At 44.7% G+C, this 23,822-nt stretch overlaps 1 protein-coding gene and 1 non-coding gene across 2 annotated transcripts in view; both read right to left on the bottom strand.

Moving 5' to 3' along the window:
- The window catches only part of CACHD1 (cache domain containing 1), a 205,356-nt gene extending 185,988 nt beyond the window's left edge, over positions 1-19,368 (bottom strand). Inside the window, exon 1 of the mRNA XM_059374985.1 lies at positions 18,855-19,368. Within this exon, the coding sequence (XP_059230968.1) occupies positions 18,855-19,100 (246 nt within the window). The 5' untranslated portion in view covers positions 19,101-19,368. The remainder of the gene's footprint in view (positions 1-18,854) is intronic.
- Positions 19,369-23,492: 4,124 nt separating this feature from the next.
- LOC132002352 (U6 spliceosomal RNA) lies at positions 23,493-23,598 on the bottom strand. The gene has a single exon (XR_009399840.1). It is a non-coding gene; the product is annotated as a U6 spliceosomal RNA (small nuclear RNA).
- Between the last annotated feature and the right edge of the window lie 224 nt (positions 23,599-23,822).

Genomic DNA, 23,822 nt, shown 5'->3' with positions numbered 1-23,822 from the left:
AATGGGTTTTGGGTTTTCAAATAACTCAATGAACTAAATGCAAGTGGTTTAATGACCACATCAGACAGTATCAAATTTTCTTTTTTGCTTTCCTAAGTACCATGAAACAGAAACAAGAAATTAGAGATGGGCAAATATAGATTGGTCAAACTCCTGAGATGTGCAGAACACAGATTATAAAGAATCTGTCACCAGGTTATTAATATTTATCTATAATAACAGGTTTACAAAAAGTAAATGCCACCAGCATGGATAATTCCAAACCAAAATCACCTCACAAAACCATAAAATTATGTTCTGATATATAAAGTAGCAGAATTGCCTTCTAAATTCATTGATTTGAGTTCTTTTCCTAACCAAATAGATGAAGTGAACCCAGATTATCATCATGCTGCCATGAATCAAGTACGTCCTATGTTTCACATTAAGTGCTCAGTAAATATTTAAAAGTGAGAGAGGAGAACCACTGTAACTAGGACACTAGCCAAAAGGGTTAATACCATTCTCTCATTCTACTGCCATCCAAACGGTCAGTGAATCCAGGAAAGGTCTGTGTCATTTCTCTGCGCCCCAAATCACTAGATTACGTAGCAGTCAGGAGATTCTGGTGGAATCTCTCGGAGTTAGATCCCGATTATCACAAAATAATGGAATCCCGTTCTCTTGCATTCGCTAACCATAATCAAGTCCCATTAGGGTAAGCCCAAGGCATCCTCCAAGTGAGTGGAGGAGGGAAGGGTCTTCTGAACAGTACCATGTCCTGCTGAGAGACCTGGAATCCCAGCGCTCATTTTAGGACACAGTTAAAACCAGCCTGAGGATAAGCTAACACCTAAAGGGCGGCAGAGCCTGGAAAGAAAGATGGTAGGGAGGAGGCAGCCAGGGCTCTAAATCAAAGTGTGCCTGAAGCTCATGCAATCTGTAAACCTTTTTTTCAGCTAGTTAAGCCAACAAGCTCGTTCACTTTATCTTTTAAGGCAGCTTCAGTTGGGATGGGTTGTTGCTCGCAATTCAAAAAACACCCTAACAGAATCAAAGAGGAGGAGGAATCTATGATGTACGTACACTGCTACCCTTACAACAATCCAGAGTTGAGGCAGGCATTATTTTGCGGCTAATAAAGTGAGAAAACAAGGCTATGGAGAAAAAGAGGAGAAAAAAAAAAAAAGACTTGTCAAAAGTTACATAGTTGGGGGCACCCGGCTGGTTCAGTTGGTAGAACATGTGACTCTTGATCTTGGGGTTGTGAGTTTGAGCCCCATGTTGGGTCTAGAGATTACTTAAAATCTTTTCTTAAAAAAAAAAAAAGAAAATCTTTATAGTTACATAGTTGGTAAGCCAAGGTCTCAACTGCCTTTAATGATTACTTGGCAGAGAACATCTGTAAATATAAACACTGTTCTCTCCTATTTTTTTTATAAGAAAAGTCTTCTTTCCTTGATTCTTTATTCCTGTTGCAGCTGTCCTCCTTTCTTTTAGTAATAGCCTTAGCCCAATGGGCCTTTGTTGATATACACCACTAATGACTACAATTTCATCATATTCAAATGCAAACACAAAGGCACATGGGACGCTATCTTTCCATTAAGAATAAACAACTTCATTTCTTTAACTGGTCTTCCTATCTCCATGTCGGCTCTCCCTCACCCCCAGCACATACATACGCCGGGGTACCAACAGCCACAGGGATATTTCTTTCTTTCTTTTTAAAAAGATTTATTTATTTATTTATTTATTTGACAGATCACAAGTAGGCAGATAGGCAGAGAAAGAGAGCAGGAAGCGGGCTCTCCGCTGAGCGGAGAGCCCGATGTGGGGCTCAATCCCAGGACCCCGAAATCATGACCCGAGTCAAAGGCTGAGGCCCAACCCACTGAGCCACCCAGGTGCCCCCACAGCGATATTTCTAAAGCACAAGTCAACCACCTCACTCACATGCCTAAAATCCTCCACCAGCTTCCCATTTCGGCCAGAATGAAATGAAAACTTGTTGCTTTTCTCCATGGTGATCTAGCCTTTCTCCTCTTCCTCCCCTCTTACCTTATTTCTGTGCCTTCTTTTGGCCTCTCAAACACACCAAGTTTGTTTTCCTCTCTCAGACCCTGTGTTTTCTACTCCTTCCCCCAGCTTCTCCCAGGCAGCCAATACATCCCCACATCAAACACCAGCTCTTCCAAGGGGCTGCCTTTGAACCCCACAGTAACCTACTTCATCTTCACAGAACTCATCAGGGTCCAATGTGCCCTTTAGTTGATTTCTGCATATTTAAATATCTTCTTCTTATACAAAGTAAGACCCTCAAGGGCAGGGACTCTGTTCTCTTCCTTCCTATGTCCCACAACTCCAGCAGAGCAGGAACATTACAGGAGTGTAATTCCACAATCACTAATCAACTGATTGACTTCATCTAAACACCTACACAGGCCACATTAACCAAAACTCCTCAATAGGGCTTTGTTTCTAGCTAAAAATAAGTACTGCAAAATCCACAACTATCTTTTAAAGAGTCTTATCTTTATCTGGATTATGGTTTATTCTTTCTAATCCTGGTCATTATTCTTTGATAAAAGCAATTTTTTTTAAGTGATCTTGTTCTCACAACAGATTTTGATCCCTCCCTAAGGAAAATAAAAAGTCCATCTAAAAACAAAAAACAAAAAACAACCCTCAAAACTCAACAAACAGACACACCGGAACTTTTAGAATGGAAATTTTCTAAAACTACTTAGAATTACTACTATAATGGTATCCATTATACAAATGTACAAAATTAATAAAACCAATAAATTAATTTTTAAAAAGTCAACAATAAAGAACCCAATTTAAAAATGGTCAAAAGTTGGGGTGCCAAGATGGCTCAGTCCGTTAAGTAGCTGTCTTCAGCTTGGGTCATGATCCCAGGGTTCTGGATCAAACCCCATGTCCCTGCTCAGCAGGGAGCCTGTTTCTCCCTCTCCCTCTGCCTGTTGCTTCCCCTGCTTGTGCTGTTAAACCTGTCAAGTAAATAAATTCTTTAAAAAAAAAAAAAATGGTCCAAAGTTTTGGCATTTCACCAGAAAACTACACACGCGCGCACACACACACACACACACACACTAATGGCAAACAGGCACACTGAAAAATGCTCGGCACCATTATTCACTGGGGAAATATTGATTAAAACCACAATGATTTATTACTTCACATTTTATAACAGCTAACGTTACAATGACTGACCCAATCAAGTTCTGGTGAAGACAGGAAGCAACCATGATGTTCCTACATTGCTGGTGGAATAACAAAAGGAGAGAGACCCAGGGGTGCCTGGGTGGCTCAATCTATTAAGCATCTGCCTTTGGTGTGGGTCATAATCCTGGAATCTGTCTCCCCAACTAGTGCCCTCCCCCACACACAAATCAGGCTCCTGGCTTCTCCCTCTGCCCCTCACCCTGCTTACGCGCTCTCACTCTCTCAAATAAAAATCTTTTAAAAAATGACAAATGATATAGACCCTCTGGAAAGCAGACTGGCAGTTTCTTAACAAAGTTTAACATATGACATAGTAATCCCACCCCTAAAAATGTAAAAACTTATGTTCAAACAAGAACCTCTATGTAAAGGTCTATAGTAGGAATGTTTATATATTTAGGACTTTAAGAAATCCAAATCTTTTCAATTAGAAACAAACCAGTGTGTTGGTACACACAATGAAATTTTATTGAACAATAAAAAGGAACGAACTGTTCATATACACAGCATGGATGAATTTCAAATTATGCTAAATTTAAAAACCAAGACTCAAAATGCAAATCACAATGCATTTATAGCATATTCTAGAAAAGACAAAACTACAGAGACAGGGACCATACCAGTGGTGTTCAGGGGTTCCAAGCAGGGTGAAGGGAGGGAATCTGCTTCTCACTCTCCCTCCATGATCTCTCTTACTTGCTCTCTCAAATAAGTTAAAAATAAATAAATAAATATATATATATATATATATATATATATATATATATATATGTATAGTCAGTTACTATGGAAAACAATAGGACTATTCCTCAAAAAATTAAACAGAATTATGTGATCTAGCCATTCCATTCAGCCTATATACCCCAAAGAATTGAAAGCAGGGACTCAAACATTTATACACTCATGTTCATAGAAGCATTATTTATAGCAGCCAAAAGGTGGAAGCAAGCCAAGTGTCCACTGACAGATGAATGGACAAACAAAATGTAGCATATACATACAATGGTAATTATTCAACCTTAAAAAGGAAGGAAATTCTAATTCACATTATAACATGAATGAACCTTAAGACATTATGGTAAATAAGTCCGTCACAAAAGGACAAATATTGTAGGATTTCACCACTTATATGAGGTGCCTAAAGTAGTCTAATTCATAGAGAAAAAAAAATTAATAGTTACCAGGGGCTGCAGGGAGAGGAGGAGACATTTTTTTTTTAATTTTGAATTTTTTACTTTTTATAAACATATATTTTTATCCCCCGGGGTATAGGTCTGTGAATCGCCAGATTTACATACTTCACAGCACTCACCACAGCACACACCCTCCTCAATGTCCATAACCCCACCCCCCTTCTCCCAACCCCCCTCCCCCCAGCAACCCTCAGTTTGTTTCGTGAGATTAAATCACTTATTGTTTGTCTCCCTCCCAATCCCATCTTGTTTCATTGATTCTTCTCCTACCCCCTTAAGCCCCCATGTTGCATCTCCACTTCCTCATATCAGGGAGATCATATGATAGTTGTCTTTCTCCGCTTGACTTATTTCGCTAAGCATGATACGCTCTAGTTCCATCCACGTTGTGGCAAATGGCAATGATGGTTGCATAGTATTCCATTGTGTATATATACCACATCTTCCTTATCCATTCATCTGTTGATGGACATCTAGGTTCTTTCCATAGTTTGGCTATTGTGGACATTGCTGCTACATTCAGGTGCACATGCCCCTTTGGATCACTACGTTTGTATCTTTAGGGTAAATACCCAGCAGTGCAATTGCTGGGTCATGGGGCAGTTCTATTTTCAACATTTTGAGGAACCTCCATGCTGTTTTCCAGAGTGGTTGCACCAGCTTGCATTCCCACCAACAGCGTAGGAGGGTCCCCCTTTCTCCGCATCCTGGCCAGCATCTGTCATTTCCTGACTTGTTAATTTTAGCCATTCTGACGGGAGGAGACATTTTTAATGGGTACTGAGTTTCAGTTAGGAAGACGGGAAAGTTCTGGAGACACTGGTGGTAATAGCCACACAATGTGAAAGTAATTAATGCCCAGAACTGAACCATTAAAAATGGTTCAAATAGTAAACTTAATTTATGTATATTTTACCACTATTTTTTAAATAACATGAAAAAATATTTGAGGACTTCAAAGATTTGGTTATAAAATGTCAAAGCCACATTAAAAAGTAATTATTACTATCTGCAGAGAGAAAAAAATACATTTTACTGTATGTAACTTAAATGAATATAATACCATGTGAGCAAAGTTAGTATAGGACCTCATTATTATACTCAGTTGACTCTACAAAATTTGGGGGGAGGGGTTATGTTGGGGGTTTTTTGGCCAAAAAATAACATGGGAAGCACGAGTATTTTTTAAGTTATAACGAACTATGAAGCTACATTTAAATTCTTCTCCATGATCTATCTGAATGAAGCTGCAGTCTCTCCGCTCTCCTCTTCTCCACCTGGAAGAAACAGATGGCCTACTGGAGATTTTCCAGTTTCCAGACCTCTACAAATCCAGGGTCTTTCACCCTGAATCTTCACCCTTGTAATGGGACCTATCAATAGAGTCACGAACAGAGTTAATGGCAAACAACTATACTTGCGTTAAATTGGACTAAGAATCCGAATTCTTCGCTTGAAGCACCCTTTGGCATGCATGCTAAGTCAGCCCCTGGCTTGACTTCAGTTCTTCAAGTAGGCCACAGTCCTGCCCCTCAAGACTTGGACGTAGGCCCTTCCCTCACTGGGATGCTAGTCCCCCCACCCCCCACCCACCCACACTCACACACCCAAACCCTCCCTCGATTCTCATTCTTCCTTGGGCTGCTCCCCACATCTCCCCTGACTGGCTCCTTCTTTTGTGAGGCTCCCCAGACCGCACCCACCACTGGCTCCTCCTCTTTCTGCAAAACCCATCAACCCCTCCTCTGATTGAGGTGGTGCCCAAAAGGAGCCAGATTCTTTCCCATACTACCCAGTCCAGAACTGTCACTCCCACTCACCCTTGTCCAGTAAGTACTTATTGATTTTAAGTACCAAGCACCATTCCACCTGAAAACAGGAGTGACTGATACAAGGTACCTGTGGGAGGTTAGGGGGTGTGACAAACAAGGTAAGGAGAGAGTGAGGAGGGGCAAAGCAGGGTACTGTTAAAGGTGACCCAAGAGAGCTTCTTGCTATTCCCAGGCAGAGGGAACAAGTTCAAAGGCTCTAGGGCAGGTGTGTGCTTGGAATATTAGAGGAATAGTGCATGTGTGAGTGGGAAGGGTGGCAGCCGGGTGGGGTGAGGGGCGGTAAGGCCACAAAGATACCAAGGACTAGGTCCCATGTGGCTGTAAAGACCGCTGTAATTTGGGATTTCGCACTGAGTCAGACAGGAACCTTTGGAGAACTTTAAAGAAAGAAGTAACATTCTGACCCCCCGCCCGCACACACACACCAGAAGATTTTAAAACATCTCCCCAGTAATCTTTCTAATAGCCCTGGTTTCCTTCTAATACTATTGAAAAATTAATAATTTACTTCCATGATTATCTCTTTAATGTCTATTTTCCCTAATAGATGGTATACTCTACGAGAATAGGGCTCGTGTCTATTTTTTCAATCACAAACTGAAATCCAAGCACAAAACCTGGCATATAGTCCATGCTCAATAAAGAGTTAAGCTAATTAATCAATTCTAGCCTCTAGGATAAAGTAACTCTAAGTACGTAATCTGCAAACACACACCTCTTCATCTTTGTTATATTCCAATATACATACCTCAACTTTCTCTCACACAAAGAAATTAGACATCAGAACCAATATTTACAAGTCCTAATGTGCTTAATACTCTGTTAGACATTTTCACCAATCTGAAACATTTTAAATCTTTGGTACCAAGTAAAGACTCAAGACCTTTCACTGTAAGCCTAGAGTGAGTAAGGAAATGGACACATGAAACAGTGGCAAAAGCTAAATTTGCAGTAAACAAGAGAATGTTACAAAGTCTGCTATTGAAAGCAGGCCACTCCATTTCTGCAGTCCAGACATTTTTCGAGTCCTCACCATGTGCCAGACAAACAGGACTATATAACCCACACCAGGACTATAAGATGAATAAATCTGGGCATTTCATTATGGGAGTTCATGCTCTAATAACTCACACCTGTACAAAGCTTTACTGTTTGCAATTCTTGCCCACATTATCTCAATATACATGTAAGCCAAAAAAAAAAAAAAAAAGTCTAAGCTTCCTTGATGGTCATACTAATTTACACTAACGCCAGGGATCTCAACCCATAACAAATATGACTGGTTCACCATCAGTACAAAGTCTGGTTCCCTGTCACGCATCTCCTAAGCCCCGCCCAAGGATACAGAAGGGTAAATATCTGCATTTTACAGGAAGGTCAATGAAGTCAATTCTGGATCCAAGAGCCAAGACTGCCAAAAACCTCAATTCTCCAGGCTTTCTCCAAAACCACCCAAGGCAGCAACAACCCAGTGACCTTCCCCTAGCAAGAAGGGAAAAAAAGCAAAGAGTGAAAAAATAGGCTCTCTCCCTTAGCAGCCAAGGGCAGGTCTCATTCAGAGGTGACATTATCCAAGCAGAACACAGCACACACCCCACTTCAGCACCACCTACTTCTGGGCTGCCAGAAGAGGCCCCGGCTTTGGAAAAAGCCAACCCAATAAAAGTGGATGAAATGAGGACAAAGGAGTCCAGTATCTTGGCAGGGGCACAGGGAGCAATCCAAATGGGCAAAAACAGCCCATAAAGTTTCATCTGAGTTACCAAGTAATTGAGGATGGACAAGAAAGTCAACAGGTCCTTCTAGACGGCTCTTCTCCTAGAGATGAATGTGAGGATCACAGAAACACTTTTAAGAATATTTAAATACATGCACATATTCTACCAATAAGGCAATATATATTCCACTTGTAAATTTTGTAACATTTATATAAGAGAGGTGATACACTTCAACATTTCTTCCTCAACTGTCCTTTCATGGTTAGACACAGCAGTTACTGTCAAGGCTTTATGGCATCCCTGGGATTCTTGCCCCCACCCCCCAAACCCATATAGAATCCTCACTTTATTTTCAAGATATATGCAAATACAAAGACTATTTAAGCTGGCTCATGATTTTATATGTGGAGTCAGGGCAGACTGATGATGAATCTGTACCTCACTGAATTTACGGATCACTAATTTCTAGCCATCCCCCTTTTAAATGAAGATTTCTTAAGAAAGAAAGTTGGCTATCATACACCAGACTCAGTTTGTCTTGTTTCCTGAACATACGCCTTATCAGCTCTGCCACAGCTGAAGTGCTTCCAAATTGCTTTATGACACACTTGGATTTTCTCCCACTAATAATTCCTCCTTCCTGCCCATGACTGGCAGGCCTCTTCCACACTGCAGTAATGTGGGACAGCTAATTATCTACCAATCCACCTTGCTATTCCGCACTTGGCAACTTTTATCTGCACAGGACAGCTGCACTCTCCACGTTTGAAGTAAAATGTCAGTCTCGGCTAACGCAACAAGACTTACATCACTAATGATGTCTCTACACTTTGAAGAAACAACTCAAAGCCTAATTAAAAATTCAGATTCATTCTCACTGGCTTGCCGATTTTCACTGCCCTTCCACCAGGGCCTTGAAAGTATTTTTTTTTTTTTTAATACTCCATGCAAAAATAAAACTTAAAAAAATATCCAAGGGGAATTAAAAAAAAAAAAAAAAGTGCTACGGTCTTGGGCCTTGACAGAGTCTTTAAAATAATTGTTATGGTTGGAACAGAATCAAGACGTTATCACACACAACAGATAATAACTTAGCCACTGGCTTCTTCTCTACAATTACAATAAAACACACAATTTCCAGGCAAATATGGACCGTAAGTTACTTTTCAACAATCCACCCCAGTATTTAGGTGTCGGAATTTTTCGAACTGTAACTCAGAAATCATTTGACTATGTAATCTGAAGGAGGGAAAAACTCCTTTTGAACTCAGAACGAAGGGGGCAGGGTAAAGAGGCATTCAAATGACGTTTTATTTTGTTTCATTATCAAATCAAATAAATAACTTCTCCAAAATAATAATTCTATTTCTTTTCCCTTGGTGAAAATTTAAAAAACAAAACACCAAACTTCATACTTCTAATGACTAGGGAGATACAAATCCTGAAGTCCAAAATATAACTTTGCCTGAAAATTACAGGTAAAATTTCCTTCTGTAGACTTTACATAAACAAAAACCAAAGAACTAAAGTTCCTCCCTTGAAAGTTTTGGTTTCTTTTTATGCTTTACCTTTTTAATAAAAAATTACTGATGGTGGTACAGTTCATAATTATAAACAAAAAGACCATTTACAATAGCTCTTTTTTTTTTTTTAAAGATTTTATTTATTTATTTGACAGAGGGAGAGAGATCACAAGTAGGCAGAGAGAGAGGAAGAAGCAGGCTCCCTGCCAAGCAGAGAGCTCTAACATGGGGCTCGATCCCAGGACCCTGGGATCATGACCTGAGCTGAAGGCAGAGGCTTAACCCACTGAGCCACCCAGGCGCCCCTACAATTGCTCTTTAAAAAAAAAAAAAAAAACTAACAACACTGCCAAAGTCTCAAAATTTTTGTTTTATCTGTGGCTCACCGACTTTTTAGATATATGAGTAACAACTGATCAAAACAAAAACGAAAACCCAGTCAGCTGTCAAAGTCCACAATGAGCTTTACATGCTCACCCATAAAAAACCTCGCACCCCCTCAAAGAAATCTAAAGGTCCTTAAATAAGTTTCCTTTCCATTTTAAGGCAAAATTCTCTTGTAAAAATGGAGCTCCCACAGGATAAAATGGTGTAAAGGGTCAAAAAGCAAGAGTCTTAAAGACCAACATTTGAGTTCTAAGACTACCACTTATTACTGGTGTGAGCCCCAGAGAGCCACTTCCCTCACTAGGCCTCAGTTTCTCATCTATAAAAGAAGGGAGGTAGCGGTGATGCTCTCCCCTTCTTCCCGGTCCTCATGTCACCCAGTGATCTGAGGAGCTGAAAGGTCAAGGAGAAAAGGTGTGCCAAGGGCAGACCTGCTGAGCCTGGATTCGTACACCTGAGGTCAGACCTTAAGACCACAGTGGAAAGCCAGGCAACCTGCCTTGCAGCCAAAAGCAGGGAGACCACAAAACAGGCCCTTTCTGAACTGGACTTGGGGAGGCAGAGCAAAGCTATGGGACAGGCCCTAGCAGCTGGTGGCAGCTGGTGTCTGAATCCAGCTGAGTTTTCTAGGTACCAAGCTTTCTCCAGATTCCTGGTTCTTTTCCCCCAGAGTACATCTCCAAATACAGGATACTCAGGCATTGAGAAGGAGCAAGTTTCCAACTCAAGCACTGCTAAGCTACCGCCCGCCATATTGAAACAAAGGGGAAGACCTATTTAAGAAAGTAGGCATGCAGAGAGAAACAATGTGTACTGGCCACATTGTTTAAACCCTAATCCCTAATCCAGTGACTGCCCAAAATTACTGAGACTGTTCAATCACTTGAGGCAAAAGTTCCTTTCTTGCTCAGCTAATGTAACTGGGTGTTTTTTACCCACCATATAAAAAGCTTGAATGACATGAAGGATCCAAAGATCCCACAACCTGACCTCTGTCTACTTCTCCAACATCTTCCTGCACTCTTCCTTCCCTCTGGCTCTCCAAACTCCAAACCTTAAAGCCAGCTTTCCATTCCTCAAAGATACCATCACAGAGGGGCCCTCTGGGAACTCTAGTCTTCAACTAACAAACTCATTTCTTCCCCCTTTTCTGGAAAGCCTTCCAGAAGAATCCCTCTCCACCTCTAAAACATTAACATCCCTGACACACTTTCCCCAGCACCTGGTAACCCCTCTCTCATTGACTGATGGAGATCTCAGACATAACCCAGTGCCTGGCACCAAATATTCAACAATTATTTGCTTATGGTAACAGAGAGTTCATCTCCCAAATCAATCCAATTTAGAACTCTTCTATCAGAAAGTTTTCCTTTCTTTTATACAGAAATTTGTTTCCCCATAACCTTGACACCCAAGCACTGATTTTTACCTCCTGGAACCCACTGAGTAATTTCAATCCAGGCACTGCAAACTGGTGGCCTTTGGCTTGCTCCAGCCCACAGACACATCTGGTTTGGTCCACAGTTTGTGTGTTTTTGTTTTTGGTTTTTTTCCTTAAATTTGAAGTAGTTGCCACACTTTTAAGAATCTAGAGTTTCGGGGTGCCTGGGTGGCTCAGTGGGTTAGAGCCTCTGCCTTTGGCTCAGCCTGGGATCGAGCCCTGCATTGGGCTGTCTGCTCTGCAGGGAGCGTTCTTCCCCCTCTGTCTCTGCCTGCCTCTCTGCTTACTTGTGATCTCGGTCTGTCCAATCAATCAATCAATCAATCGATAAATAAATAAATACAAATATATATTTAAAAAAAGAATCTAGAGTTTCGTCTAAAAACCCGATATCCACCTTTTCCTGAAGAACAGTCACATGGCATCACTGGACCCACACTGCCAGGGGACAACTGAGGAGGACAGTAGTACCTGCCAGTTTACAACAGCCAATGCCATTACCCTTCCCCACTGACCCACACCTGGCCTACCTCGCTCCTTTGGTCTCACTCACTCCTGTTTGCCCCATAGTTCCGCATTTCTTTCTATTCTGTCTTGGCCCACAGAAACTGCTTTAGCCTTCCCAAAGAGACGTGAGCTCTCAGAAGGAAAGCAGTGGGTGTTCTAGGCCTCTCTTACACTCTTCCAGCCTCCAATTCTGCACAGAAGCACCCAGTGAACATTTGCTGACAGGCTCTTCAGAAGACAAATATGTATACAGCCCGCCTTTTCCTCTCCAACCTTCCTCTCCCCCACTTACAGCTTCTCCTTACCTGTCCCTTCTTCACTCCTGCCTCCTCTGGAAGAGGCAGAGAACAGAGACAAAGAGAAGATGTGGTCCATGAGGCAACAGTCACATATGTGTGTAGAAACTAGAAACTGCTCCCTACGAAAACAAGGATGCTCATGAACTCGGGCAGAAAGCCAGATGTGAAAATGAGGACCAGACCGCTTGTGTGAGGAAGGGGGAAAAAGGGTCCCAGAGGAGGTCCCCCACAAAAGAAGCTTGGGCATTACTTCTGGAAGGGTGAGGAGGTTGCTGAGCAAAGATACTATTTATAGAGAGCTGGGGGTGGGGAGGTAGGGGAGGATAGTATTGCTCAAAATCTCAGGCATGTCACCATAAAACACTTAAAGTATATGCCCTTCAAATATTTGTCTATCTGTGGATTGTAAATTCCGTATACTAGTATACCATTATGTATCTCATAAATATTTTAAAATGCAGTATGAAGGATGCAGTTTAAAATGTTCTGGATTTAAAAAAATAAAGTATTATGGATGAAATGAGGGGAGATCTGGAATTTGCTTCAAAAATAACCGGTGGGGGGTGGTGTGCAGACACAGGCAGAGAGAAAAGTAGCCTGACCAGGAGTTGCTAAGAGTTTTAGCTGTGTAAGAGGTATACGTGGGCACGGTTAGCTATTCTTCTGGTTTTTTCCTCCAAATCTTTGTAATGAAAAGTTTAAAAGTCCATACTATTAAGAACCTCAAAGGATGGTTGTGCACCACATCCCTAGGTCTGTACACCTTACTTCGGCAACTCCTGGGACAAAGGACTGACCACATTGAAATCTGCAGCTTCTGAAGACTTGAGTTTGCTACATGTTTGTTGCCTTCCAGGTTCTGTGCCCAGACACTAAAAAGACAGTCCTGTACTTCCATTTACCAACTGTTCCTATGTTAAACCTTGTGCTAGACACTTATCTTTTAATACCTATTTCCAGTCATTAACACTAGAATGCGTGAAGCATGAAGACACTAATGTTGAGAGCAATTTAACATGCTGAAAGTCAACATGAATATACTTGGCTGAGTCAAACTGTTGCTTCTATTGCCCCTTCCTACTTTGAATTTCAGTGTTTTTTTACACCAGGTGAAAGCAGATCCAAAATAAATCCCACTGCATATAATACCAGAATTCCAGAGTTCTGCAAGGTTCCTGTCTGCTCATCCACTTAAGCTCAAGGAAGGAACTCCTCAAGCAGCAACCAGAAATAGCACCAAGTTATAAAGTGTGAAACCCTCCCCTCCCCCTCCCCCACACACCTCCAGGCTCAAGCAGGACTGGCAGGAAAAATAGAAGCACAGGCTCGATGCCAACTAAGACAGGTATTAGTGGAGCGGAAGTGGACAGAGTATTAAGCACAACAAGGATAGTTCACCAGAAGTCATTCAACATGCTTTTCCTTGGCTCACTCTTACCAAGTTCAACTCAGAGTCATCTATCAATGGTCAGTTTTACTCTACTCCAGATACTCAGTTTCAGAAGAGAGTAAGGCAGTTTTCCCTGCTAGCGCTTATATTGTACATAGGGCATAGACTAAAAACCACATTATTTGCAACTAGAGGTGATTTCTCCCCCCATAAGACATTCAATAATGCTTAAGCACACATTCCAATTATCCTGAAGTATGCCATTCCTGGTACAATAGATAGGATTTAGGGAAAAGTACACATCTAACCTAAACTAACTGCAAACACCAAGATGCTTGAGTCCAAGAACCACAGAAGCTCCTGGGTGGCGGCCAGTAAGCTAAGATGCCATATGAAGAGGTCCAAGAGTCCTCACCCATTCCTATTCAGGGCTTCAGGATACCCACTACTCTGTCCAGTGCCACAAAGGGTATGAGAACTGTTCAGCGAACTCCTGATTTGGTCAGCCTTCGTGTTTGAGACTGACTTTCAGGACTGACCTCTCTGTGCATTCCACCGCTTCTGCCTCTTTCCAGCCCCCAGATCAGAACGTGTCTTTTCCTACTGGTCTCCATCATCAGTTCTGAGCGGCATCCTCCTTATATTTCCAGCAAAGTCTAACCTACCGCCCTTCACTGCCAAGAAGCCCCCTGCCCAAAGCTTGCTGAATGTATGCAAAATGAACAATGCCTTTAGGCGATGCTGTCCAGGTACCTACAAAGGCCTCCCCTTTCACTTTCAGCAGCAGCTGCCCATTTCCAACTTCGCTTTAGATTTTCAAATAGCACCTCAGCCCGGCTGAGCCCTTCAGTTCCTAAAGTCGCATCTGTCCTGGATGCTGCTCTTGCTCCAACTGGAGTTAAGCTCTAGTGTGTGCTTCTGGTACTTCTGCCCCATCCCACCCCACCTCCCAACCCCCACCTTCCAGGCCCCAAACAGCAGCTGTCTGACCAACCTGCTGGTGTGTCTGTCAAGTTCACAGTGACTATGCCCAGCCCAGCAGAGCTGTGTTAGAGCTACAATCAAGGCAGGCACACTGGCCAGGTGCCAGGCCCTTGCTGTTAAGAAGCCTGTATTGTCATATAATGTTAAATGGGCCTTATAAGTGCCTGGTGAAATGGCTGCCAGAGCCAGATAGGCCTTCTCACAAGCGGACATTATTATTTAACCAATCTTCCTGAGCAATCTTCCCTCCTCCTCTGGATTACAAACTCCTCCAGGGGCTATGCCAAATACCTCCCTGTAAATCCCTTCAACACCTAGCACAGGGTTCTGTGCACAGTAAGCTTTCAATTAATAGTTCTCCATTTAAGAACCACCGCATTCGCCAACACTTCCCAGCCCCAGCTTCATGTGAGCAAATGCCTTCACGCGTACTATTTCCATTAAGTTCACAGAGCCAATCTCTAGGAGGAACCATCATCCCCAGTCTTACAGATAAAGATCACCCAACTTCTAAGTGGCAGAGCTGAACCCAGGCCTCCAAATGGTCAATGTCAAGTCCTTTCCACTCCAAGATGCTGCTTGATAAAAAAACTTGTTGTAGGAGCAAATAGGCAGAAACCCATCTGCCTTGCTATAGCCACTCTGCTCCCCACATCTCACTGTTGATGGCTTCACTCCACTAGACACCTGAGGAGATGATGATTAGGTTTTTGACTTTTGCTGATGATGTAGGATGTCTGCTGCCATGGTCCGGGCGCGGGGGGGCGGGGGGGAGGATTATTCAGTAGCAGCTTTCCCAGCACTGGCAAAATTAGTTGGTGTGCAAGTCCTTTAAAATATTTTGTATTTTAGTCAATCAAAGAAAGACAATTATTACATGATCTCACTGATATGAGGAATTTGAGAGGCAGGGCAGAGGGTCATGGGGGGAAGGGAGGGAAAAATGAAACAAGATGGGACCAGGGAGGGATACAAACCATGAGAGACTCTTAACCTCAGGAAAAAAACTGAGGATTGCTGGGGAATTGGGGGGGGAGGGATAGGATGGCTGGGTAATGGACACTGGGGAGGGTATGTGCTATGGTGAGTGCTGTGAATTGTGTAAGACTGATGATTCACAGACCTGTACCCCCAAAGCAAACAATACATTATATGTTAGTAAAAAAGATCTTTATTTTGTCCATTACCAAAAATGAATGGCAAAAACAAACAAAAAACACCCAACCCAAGAGTCAGCAGACTTCACGAGAAAACCTTTCCAAGAAAATCTTTAAGGTAGAGGGGACGGTTTGAAGGGCTGTCTATTAGCAAGCACAACAGCTATGCCACGGGAAACTACGGCACTGAAAGAAGGCCTGATTTTTGTTTTTGAAAAATTACCCCTTGCTACCTCCCATGAGCAGTGTGTGTTGCCATTGGAAATGCTGCAACAGGCCCCATTTGAGGGCTGCTTCGCAATTTCTCAAAATTAAAAAATGGTCTTTGCAGAATTTCTGCAGCAGAAGGGATTTAGAAGTCTGAAAATAGGCTTTTTACGTGTAAACTGACCTGCCGAAAGTTTCTCATCAATGCAGTGCTCTCCTCAAAGGTCTGCACTGTGCTCCAAATGCCAAGGTCAAATGATCCTTAACTGAGCGGGAATATTTTTCTTCCTTGCAAAGAGACCTAAGCTCTCCCCAGAACCCCTCATATCTGCCCATCTTCTCCCCACCCCCTTCCATCTACATATGGAAGTCTGACCCTGCCCGCCCTTAAACACCCACAAGAGGCTACCCTACCTCTGAATGACAGAATAGCTTTACGGCTATAAAATCCAACATTCCACAAGGGAGGACTCTATAATCTGCACTTTAAATACCTAAACCCACGTAATTTCAGACCCATTGAACAAATCCCAGAGGTTTACAGAGGAAAATGTGAGGCTCCAAATCTTTGTTCTAAGGGCCAAAAAAATCTAACCCGCCTTAGATTTCATTTTACAAGTATTCCTCCCCGCAAAAGCTGGCAGTCTAACAAAATTAAAAAGAGACTCTTTCCCCAATTTTCCCAGATGGAGGCAAGTGGCAGATCAATGTACAGCTCAAGGAGAGGAATTTAAATACAGTATGTGCTTCTCCTTTCAAAAAAGGAGAGAAGCCACTTCACATTTTGCCAGACAAAACCCTGTCCCCGGGAGGCCAGTTTCCACAATGAGGTTGCAAAGGTGCTAGAAAGAGGCCAGTAGGGAGGAGATACAGGGCCATTTGGGTACCAACCCCCCACAGATCAGAGCTTTTCTTCCAAAGTGTCTCCTTTTCAACAGGGAAGCCTTTTAAAAGTACATTTGCTTTGGATCCCTACCTGAATGACAATGTGTTGGGATCCAATTTCACCTTTTGTCAAGGATCGGGTGAGAAACAGTAAAACTGCTGTCACCATCTTAGAAAAAGCCAAGTCCTCAGTTTATACAGGGAAGGGGCTGGGGGTGCTTACAACCCCTGGTCCAGCCCTAGCGATGGGGTGAAGGTAACAAATGCCTCCTAATCTTACAAACAGTCTGAAACTCAAACACATTAGGCGTCCTTTATTTAAAAAGGTGTCACTATGCAAAAACATAACTGCTTGGGCTCTGAATTGAAACATTCACCACTGAGAGGAGGGGGGTATCTTAGTTCCTTCCTAACATTTTAGTTCCATTTCCTCTAAAAGTCACTTGGCTCCTAAGAACTCTCAACAAACATCAGAAAACGCATGTGGAAAAAGGCTAACAGAACCTGAACCTGAAAAACCTCCACAGAAAAGGGCAACTCAATGATGTATCCTAAAAAGCTTGCCTATTGTTATGCAAATGACAAAAATATCCGACTCTATTGCACTTTGTGGCCGGGTGTCTGCAAATACAGAATTACCTTTCAAGCAAACCATCCACTCCTCAATCTCACCTAAAAACAAAACAAAAAGCCCAACCTCTTTCACTACTGTGGAAAAGGTCTAAAGGAGTGGCTTTAGGAAAATTGTATCATTCTGAGAGAAGACTCAAGGATGAGGGGGTAGGCATCGTAGGGAGAAAGGCTTTAAAGGGGAGGGGGAGTAGACATCGGAAACCTGAATCCCAAAGTGACTCAAAACACCTCCCCCGGTCGGAGGTGGAAGGGTGGTCACAGTAGAATCGAAATCAGAAACCTATTCCGAGAGCACATTCCTGGAAACTTCGCTCTTTCGAAGACCACATTTATCACCATTATTATTGTTAGAATGCATAAGGGAATAAGGTTATTTAACGGAAGAATGTTATAGCAAAGGTTTCAGACTCTTAAGGTCACCTCAACCTCTCCTAATCGACTGGGCCTTTCTGGCCTAATAATAATAATAATAATAATAATAATGGCAGGGTAGAATCTCCAGGTGGTTGCTGTTTAGCAATTTTTACTACTGTTACTAGTATCACCTTCAGGATTCCTTCTTAGCCACGGGCAATCTTTCTGTAAGCCCCTTCCTCCACTGGGGAGGGCCAATATGGTAAACATTCTAGAGAAATGGAAACCTTACCATTCACCATTCCCTTTTTCCACCCCCCTCTCCAAAAGCACACACACAACAAAAATCATACAGCGGACAATGCGCAAACAACAGCAAGCAACAGCGGAAAGCAGTAAGAAAAGTCCCTCACACGGAACCGGAGTCGCGAATCTACCAGGCCAGCCCCTCCCCCCAATGCACCCTAGCCGGGAAAGGGACCTCAGAGTCCACTACCGAGGCCGCTCTCCGCCGGGACCCAGGTGGCCCGGGAGCAGCTGCGCACGCTGCGGTGCCTTCCTTCCTTTCCGGCGCCCATCCATGCCCCTTGGTCTGGGGGACACAGGGAGGTGGTCAAGGGCGTGGGGTAGGGGAGGAAAATCGTTGGAGCCAGGCGGGGCTGCCCCGGAATGGGTACACAAAGAACGAAGGGGAGTTTGCAGGGTCAGGAGGGTGAAAACACGACTGAGCCGGGCGGGGGGGCGGGGGGGGGGGGTACGAGCAAAAAAGGGGGGAGGGGGGGGGGGGGGGGCGGGGGGCCCCCGGGGAGCCGGGGGGGGGGGGGGGGGGGGGGGGGGGGGGGGGGGGCGGCGTAGAGTGGGTTCCGTGCAAAGGGCAGGAGCCTCTGCAGAGGAGAAAGGGAGAGGTACCTGTGTGCTTGAAAGAGGAGTTGGTATGCAGTCGGGGGGTGAGGGGAAGTCTGAGCAGAGGCGTCTGGCGGAAAGGGGGCTGCGTACAGACCAGAGAGGTCTGTGCGTGGTCAGTAGGACCTGTACTGGAGAATGGGGCCGGGGTCTTCGTATAGGAAAAAGGCAAGATGCCTGGCAAGTTCGGGGGGCGCAAAAAGGGCCACTTACCTGCATAGTGACGACCCCCAGTTCCTCGGCCGCCAGCCTCCGCATCTGGCTCGCCAGCACTTGCGCCTCGTCCAGGATGGAGAAGTCGGCGTCGGCCACGGCGCCCAGCAGCCAGCACGCGCCCAGGCAAAGCAGCCAGAGGGGCGGCCGCCGCGCCCGGGCCCCAGCCGGGCCGGACGAGCCCCGGCAGCCGCGGGCCAGGGCAGCCGCCCCCGCCGTCTCCTCCTCCTCGGGCTCGCGGGCCATGCTGCCTCCCCCCACTCCCCGCCGACGGGCTCAAGGCGCCGGGAAGCGGGGAGGGAGAAACGGGAGGTGCGCCCAGGGCCCGCTCGGCGCACCCCGCAAAACTTTCTTGCCCTGCTGCAGACGCCTCCGCGCGCCGCGGCGGCTCCCAAACTTAGGGGGCGCCCGGCTACAGCGCGGGAGCGCGGGCGGCCACCATCGCCGGGCTCTGGCGGCGGGCGGGAGAGGAAGCGGCCGCCCGAGCGCTCCCAGGGACCTGGGCGCCGGCGCGGCCCCCGCGGCGCGGCGCGGCTCGGGTCTCGGAGGGTGGCGGCGCGCGGGCCGCGGGGCTGACAGTGGGAGCGGCGAGCCGCCGAGCTTTCGCTTCCCCGGAGTCCCGGCGCGGCAGAGGCGGCGAGGACGGGCGGCGGCACCGGCGGAGGAGGAGCGGCGCCCGAGCTGCGAGGCTGGGCAGGCACCCGACCAAGGAGGAAGAGGGGAGGCTTAAAACACACGCGCGCACACACAAAAACAAAACAAAACAAAACAAAAAAAAAAAAAAAAAAAACTGAGAGAAAGCAAGCAAGCAAGCGGTGGGGGGAAAGGGAGGCGTCTGGTGCCACCACGCTGCACTCCGGCTCCGTGCACTTCCCGGCGCGGCCGCGGCCGCTGCGGCGGTGATTTATGGAAGGAGCGAGAGAGGCGGGGAAATTCCCCCAGTCGCCCCTCCTCTCTTGCCCTGGCTCCCGCCTTAGAACCGGCCCCCCGGACGCCGAGGGCCGGAGAGCCGGCTCGCTGCCCCGGTACCGGCCTTGCCGGGGGTGGGGTCCCTCGGACCTTCTCGTGGCCGGGGACAGCGACCCACCCCAGCTCTCACCGCCATCACCAATGCGACGGACTCCGGGGTCCCACCCGTTCCACGTTCCCTCCAATGTCCCTTTAAGTCCTGGGACGCCGGCTTTCTGCCGGGCAGAGCTTGAAAAGGAGGGGACGGCCGTTCGTGCGTCCTTTGCTTCTTTTCGGTGTCATTGGTAACAATCACTCGACGGACCAACAGGTTTCTTTTATTTAACCAGCTACTGTGTGCCCGGCACTGTGCTCCGGGGGTTGTATACATTAGCCTTTAATGCCACCACATCCCTATGAGGTAAGTATCTTTATCCTAAGTTTTTAGGTAATAGACCGAGGCTAAGAGAGGTGGAATAAATTGCCGAAGGTCACCCAGGGGACAAGAGGCAGATCCAGAAATTAAGAACGTCTGATTCCAAGGATCTTGCTCTTAAATATGACATAGTTCTTTCCCTCTTTTGAAATGAACCATCTGATCCCATCAAAAACAAAACAAAACCCCCAAAGCTCCCGAACGGGAGCTGGCCCCACACATCTGCGGAGCATGGGGAGCCAAGGTTAACCTTCCTATTTACTCCTGGCTCAGGCTCTCTGAGAGCCTTCCAAATCACCTGTTGGAAGTACCTGGAACAAGTGGCTTCTTGGGGTGGGGAAAGGGTATGCTAAGACCGCCCTTCATCCTTCCAAGCGTGAGGTTGCTGCTCCAAAGTTCCTAGAGAACAGAGCCATGTCCCAGAAGGTGAAGGCACATGCCTAGGGATACCTAGTTGGGGTGGTAGTAGGAGTAGGACCTGGATTTAGTGCTCTTTTGCACTTTATAGTAAAACCTGTTGTGCTTCTTTGTATTACATTGTATTAAATGCCCACCTATTCTGAATTTCCCAATCAGTGTGGTCTCCTATACTGTATGTTTTCTTTTTGAGACACTTTTCACCCTATCCTCCCTTGAGACAGGGACGTCAGACTCTTGCCGCACCATCACTTAGTATCTGTGATGTTTGTTTGACATAACTTGCACGTGCTAGAACTAAAGTAAGCTTGGTGAGGGCAGAGACCAATCCACCTCTCCATCATCCACACTTAGCTCAGTACCAAGCATAAAATAGGTGCTGTAAAAATCAAGCTTTACTTAATGATAGGATAAAAAAAATATCTACCTGTTCTATCCCCAGCATTGAATTGACATTTGGCAGAGAAATGATCCTGTCAGTTGTTTTTAGTTATATTATTGCACATGGAGGCAGTGAAACAAACCATTTTAGTCCACGTGATAAACGGGAGGGAAAAAAAACAAAACAATGTCACTTAGCATTATTAATGTTTTTTGTACTGGATTCTTCAAGGTTACCGTCACCAAACTTCTCACACATCTCTAAGCTAGTTTTTTGAAACTCCTTCTCTTTCTTTGCCTATCCTTTGTATAGTAGTATTTCTTGGGGTCCTATTTCTTGAAATTCTAATTCTATGTCCCCTTTCTTCACTCCAAGTTTCTTTTTGAGAACTCTCCTATACACTTGCATCTTCAGTTATCATCCAGACATCAGATTTTTACAAACTTCTAAACAAAACTTAATCTTCCCTTTGAGCTGGATTTCCATTTTTCCAACTGTTCACTAGTTTTTCTAATAGCTATACCTAAAACTCATTACTGCTTTCCCTCATTCTCCACGTAAATCTGCATCTGATTACCTACCCCACCCAGGTCCGAGCCTGTCTCCTGGCCATCCTGGCACTCCACCTGTATCCCAATAGCTGTATCCCAATAGTCACTTCTGTCACTTCCTGTCACAGCTGACCTGCATTAGGACCACCACCTCCTCCCCAGTCTCCATGCAGTCCCTCTTACCACCATCATTCTATTCTTCACACTGAAACCAAAGTCATCCTTCTAAAAGTCAAATCTGAACTTGTCACTCAGTAACCTAATCATTTCTGATGCCCCATCACAGCGAAATAAAGTAAACACAATAAACAAGCTCTCTGTGCTCTGGTCCTTCTGGGCTTACTGAAGCCACTCTGCAACATTTAACAAGGAGCATTGTGATTATCCCTTTGAAAGTCTTTTCTCCATCCTAATGTTTCTCATTAGGTCCACCACCACCTGCAGCCTTGAGGCAACTCTTGAACAGCAAAGCCTGTGCTCCATCCCAAGTTTACTGAAGTGAAACTGGTAGAGGAGGGCTGGTCCTGCACTACGCAGGACCTCCCCCCGCCCCTACCAAAAGAATCTTTTGAACTGCTTGCTATTAGACTGCAAACAAAACTCCCCAGGATGGTAACTCAGTCATTCTGGAGCTCAAACATTTTGCGCAGCGTCTACACCCAAGAGATTCTCAATCCCCAGGAAGAGCCATGTGATATCTTCTATGTTGCCAATGGAGAAACATCTCAGAGAAAGTCATTTGTCCAGGATAATACAACTTTTAGATGGTGGTACCAATGTGCAAACCTGGGTCTTTAAACACCAGATAGCAAACTCTGAGCTACTAGTCTGGTGTCAGAATATTCACACATGTACCCTGGTATGTGATAGCCAAATAAAAGCTTTTTGACTGATAAACTACTAATTCTTAATGTCCCCAGCCCGTATAAGTGAAATTGTCCCACCATTGACCCCGCTCAGCATTAGTTGATTGTCTTCGAGTGGGGAGGGGGTCTAGGCGGTGGTGGTAACTGATTGGACCTGGGTGGGAATGTGACATGAAGGCAGCCAATCTATCACATGCCATGGTATGACAAAAACATTAGGTGGGTCAAACGAATTTTTATTCTCAAAAATTTACAAACTACTAAGAGGAAAAGCAGGTAGAAGTAGTAGTTGAAACAAAAAGGACATAAGGAGTCATAGGAGCCTTGAGTCCCATAGTACATATTGTAGGAAATGTAGAGCTGTATCTACATAGCACTTAATACATAGAACCACCCAATAAACAGTGGGTATGAGTCTGCACACTGAAGCTAGGAAGGCGCAAACATCACAAATGAATGAAGAAAGTCAACTGGAAAGAAAAGAGAATGGAATATATAGAACGCCTGCCTTACAAGAGATATCACCAAGACCTAGAACTAACTCTCTGGCTCTAATTCCAGTCCACGTGTTCTATTAATAAGAGACTCCTTTTTCCTTCCCCTTTGTTTTAAGGTAACTCTAAAGATCAAGTTCAATCATCTATTCTATATAGTGAAGACTATGACTAGTAATCATCTTCCATCATTTATTCTATACAGTGAAGACTCTACTGACTATGCAGCTCTTTGAACTTAAAAAAAAAAAATGATGAAAAGATGGGCAGGTAGGCCACAGCTGTCCTTAGGACTGTAGATCACCACAAAACTTGCCTGATGGGCTATACCTTCTCATTAGCGTGCTCCTGTATTCCATGCTTTTGACAAAAACACCTGTTCATTGCTTGTTTCCTCCCCGGAAGTTCCAGCACTTAACATATGACCGTGTAATTGTCCATTTGCAACTCTGTTTTCTCCATCTTTTTTTTTTTTTTTTAAGATTTTATTTGTTTATTTGACAGAGATCACAGTAGACAGAGAGGCAGGCAGAGAGAGAGAGGGAAGCAGGCCCCTGTTTTCTCCATCTTAATGTTTCTCCTTGCACAGGGCCATGCTAATCTTCTCTGCACCATTTCATTTGTAGCATACGTATTGCCCAAGTGAGCACACAATGTTTCTCAGAGTAAGGTCTACAACCACATACAGCAGAATCACCTATCAGGGATGGTGTCGGCTACCCTCACTGCCACAGAGTGCCACAGACCCAAATAATGTAGGAACAAAGAATTGGGGAAAGATTTTTTCCCCCAGAAAAATTTATTTATTTGACACGGAGACATAGAGAGAGTGTGTGCACGCATGTGGGGAAGGGGCAAGGGAGGATGGAGGGAG

This window comes from Mustela nigripes, chromosome 14 (genome assembly GCF_022355385.1).
Source record: "Mustela nigripes isolate SB6536 chromosome 14, MUSNIG.SB6536, whole genome shotgun sequence".
In the NCBI taxonomy this organism is placed as follows: Eukaryota; Metazoa; Chordata; class Mammalia; order Carnivora; family Mustelidae; genus Mustela; species Mustela nigripes.
This window is presented reverse-complemented; position numbering and strand designations above follow the sequence as displayed.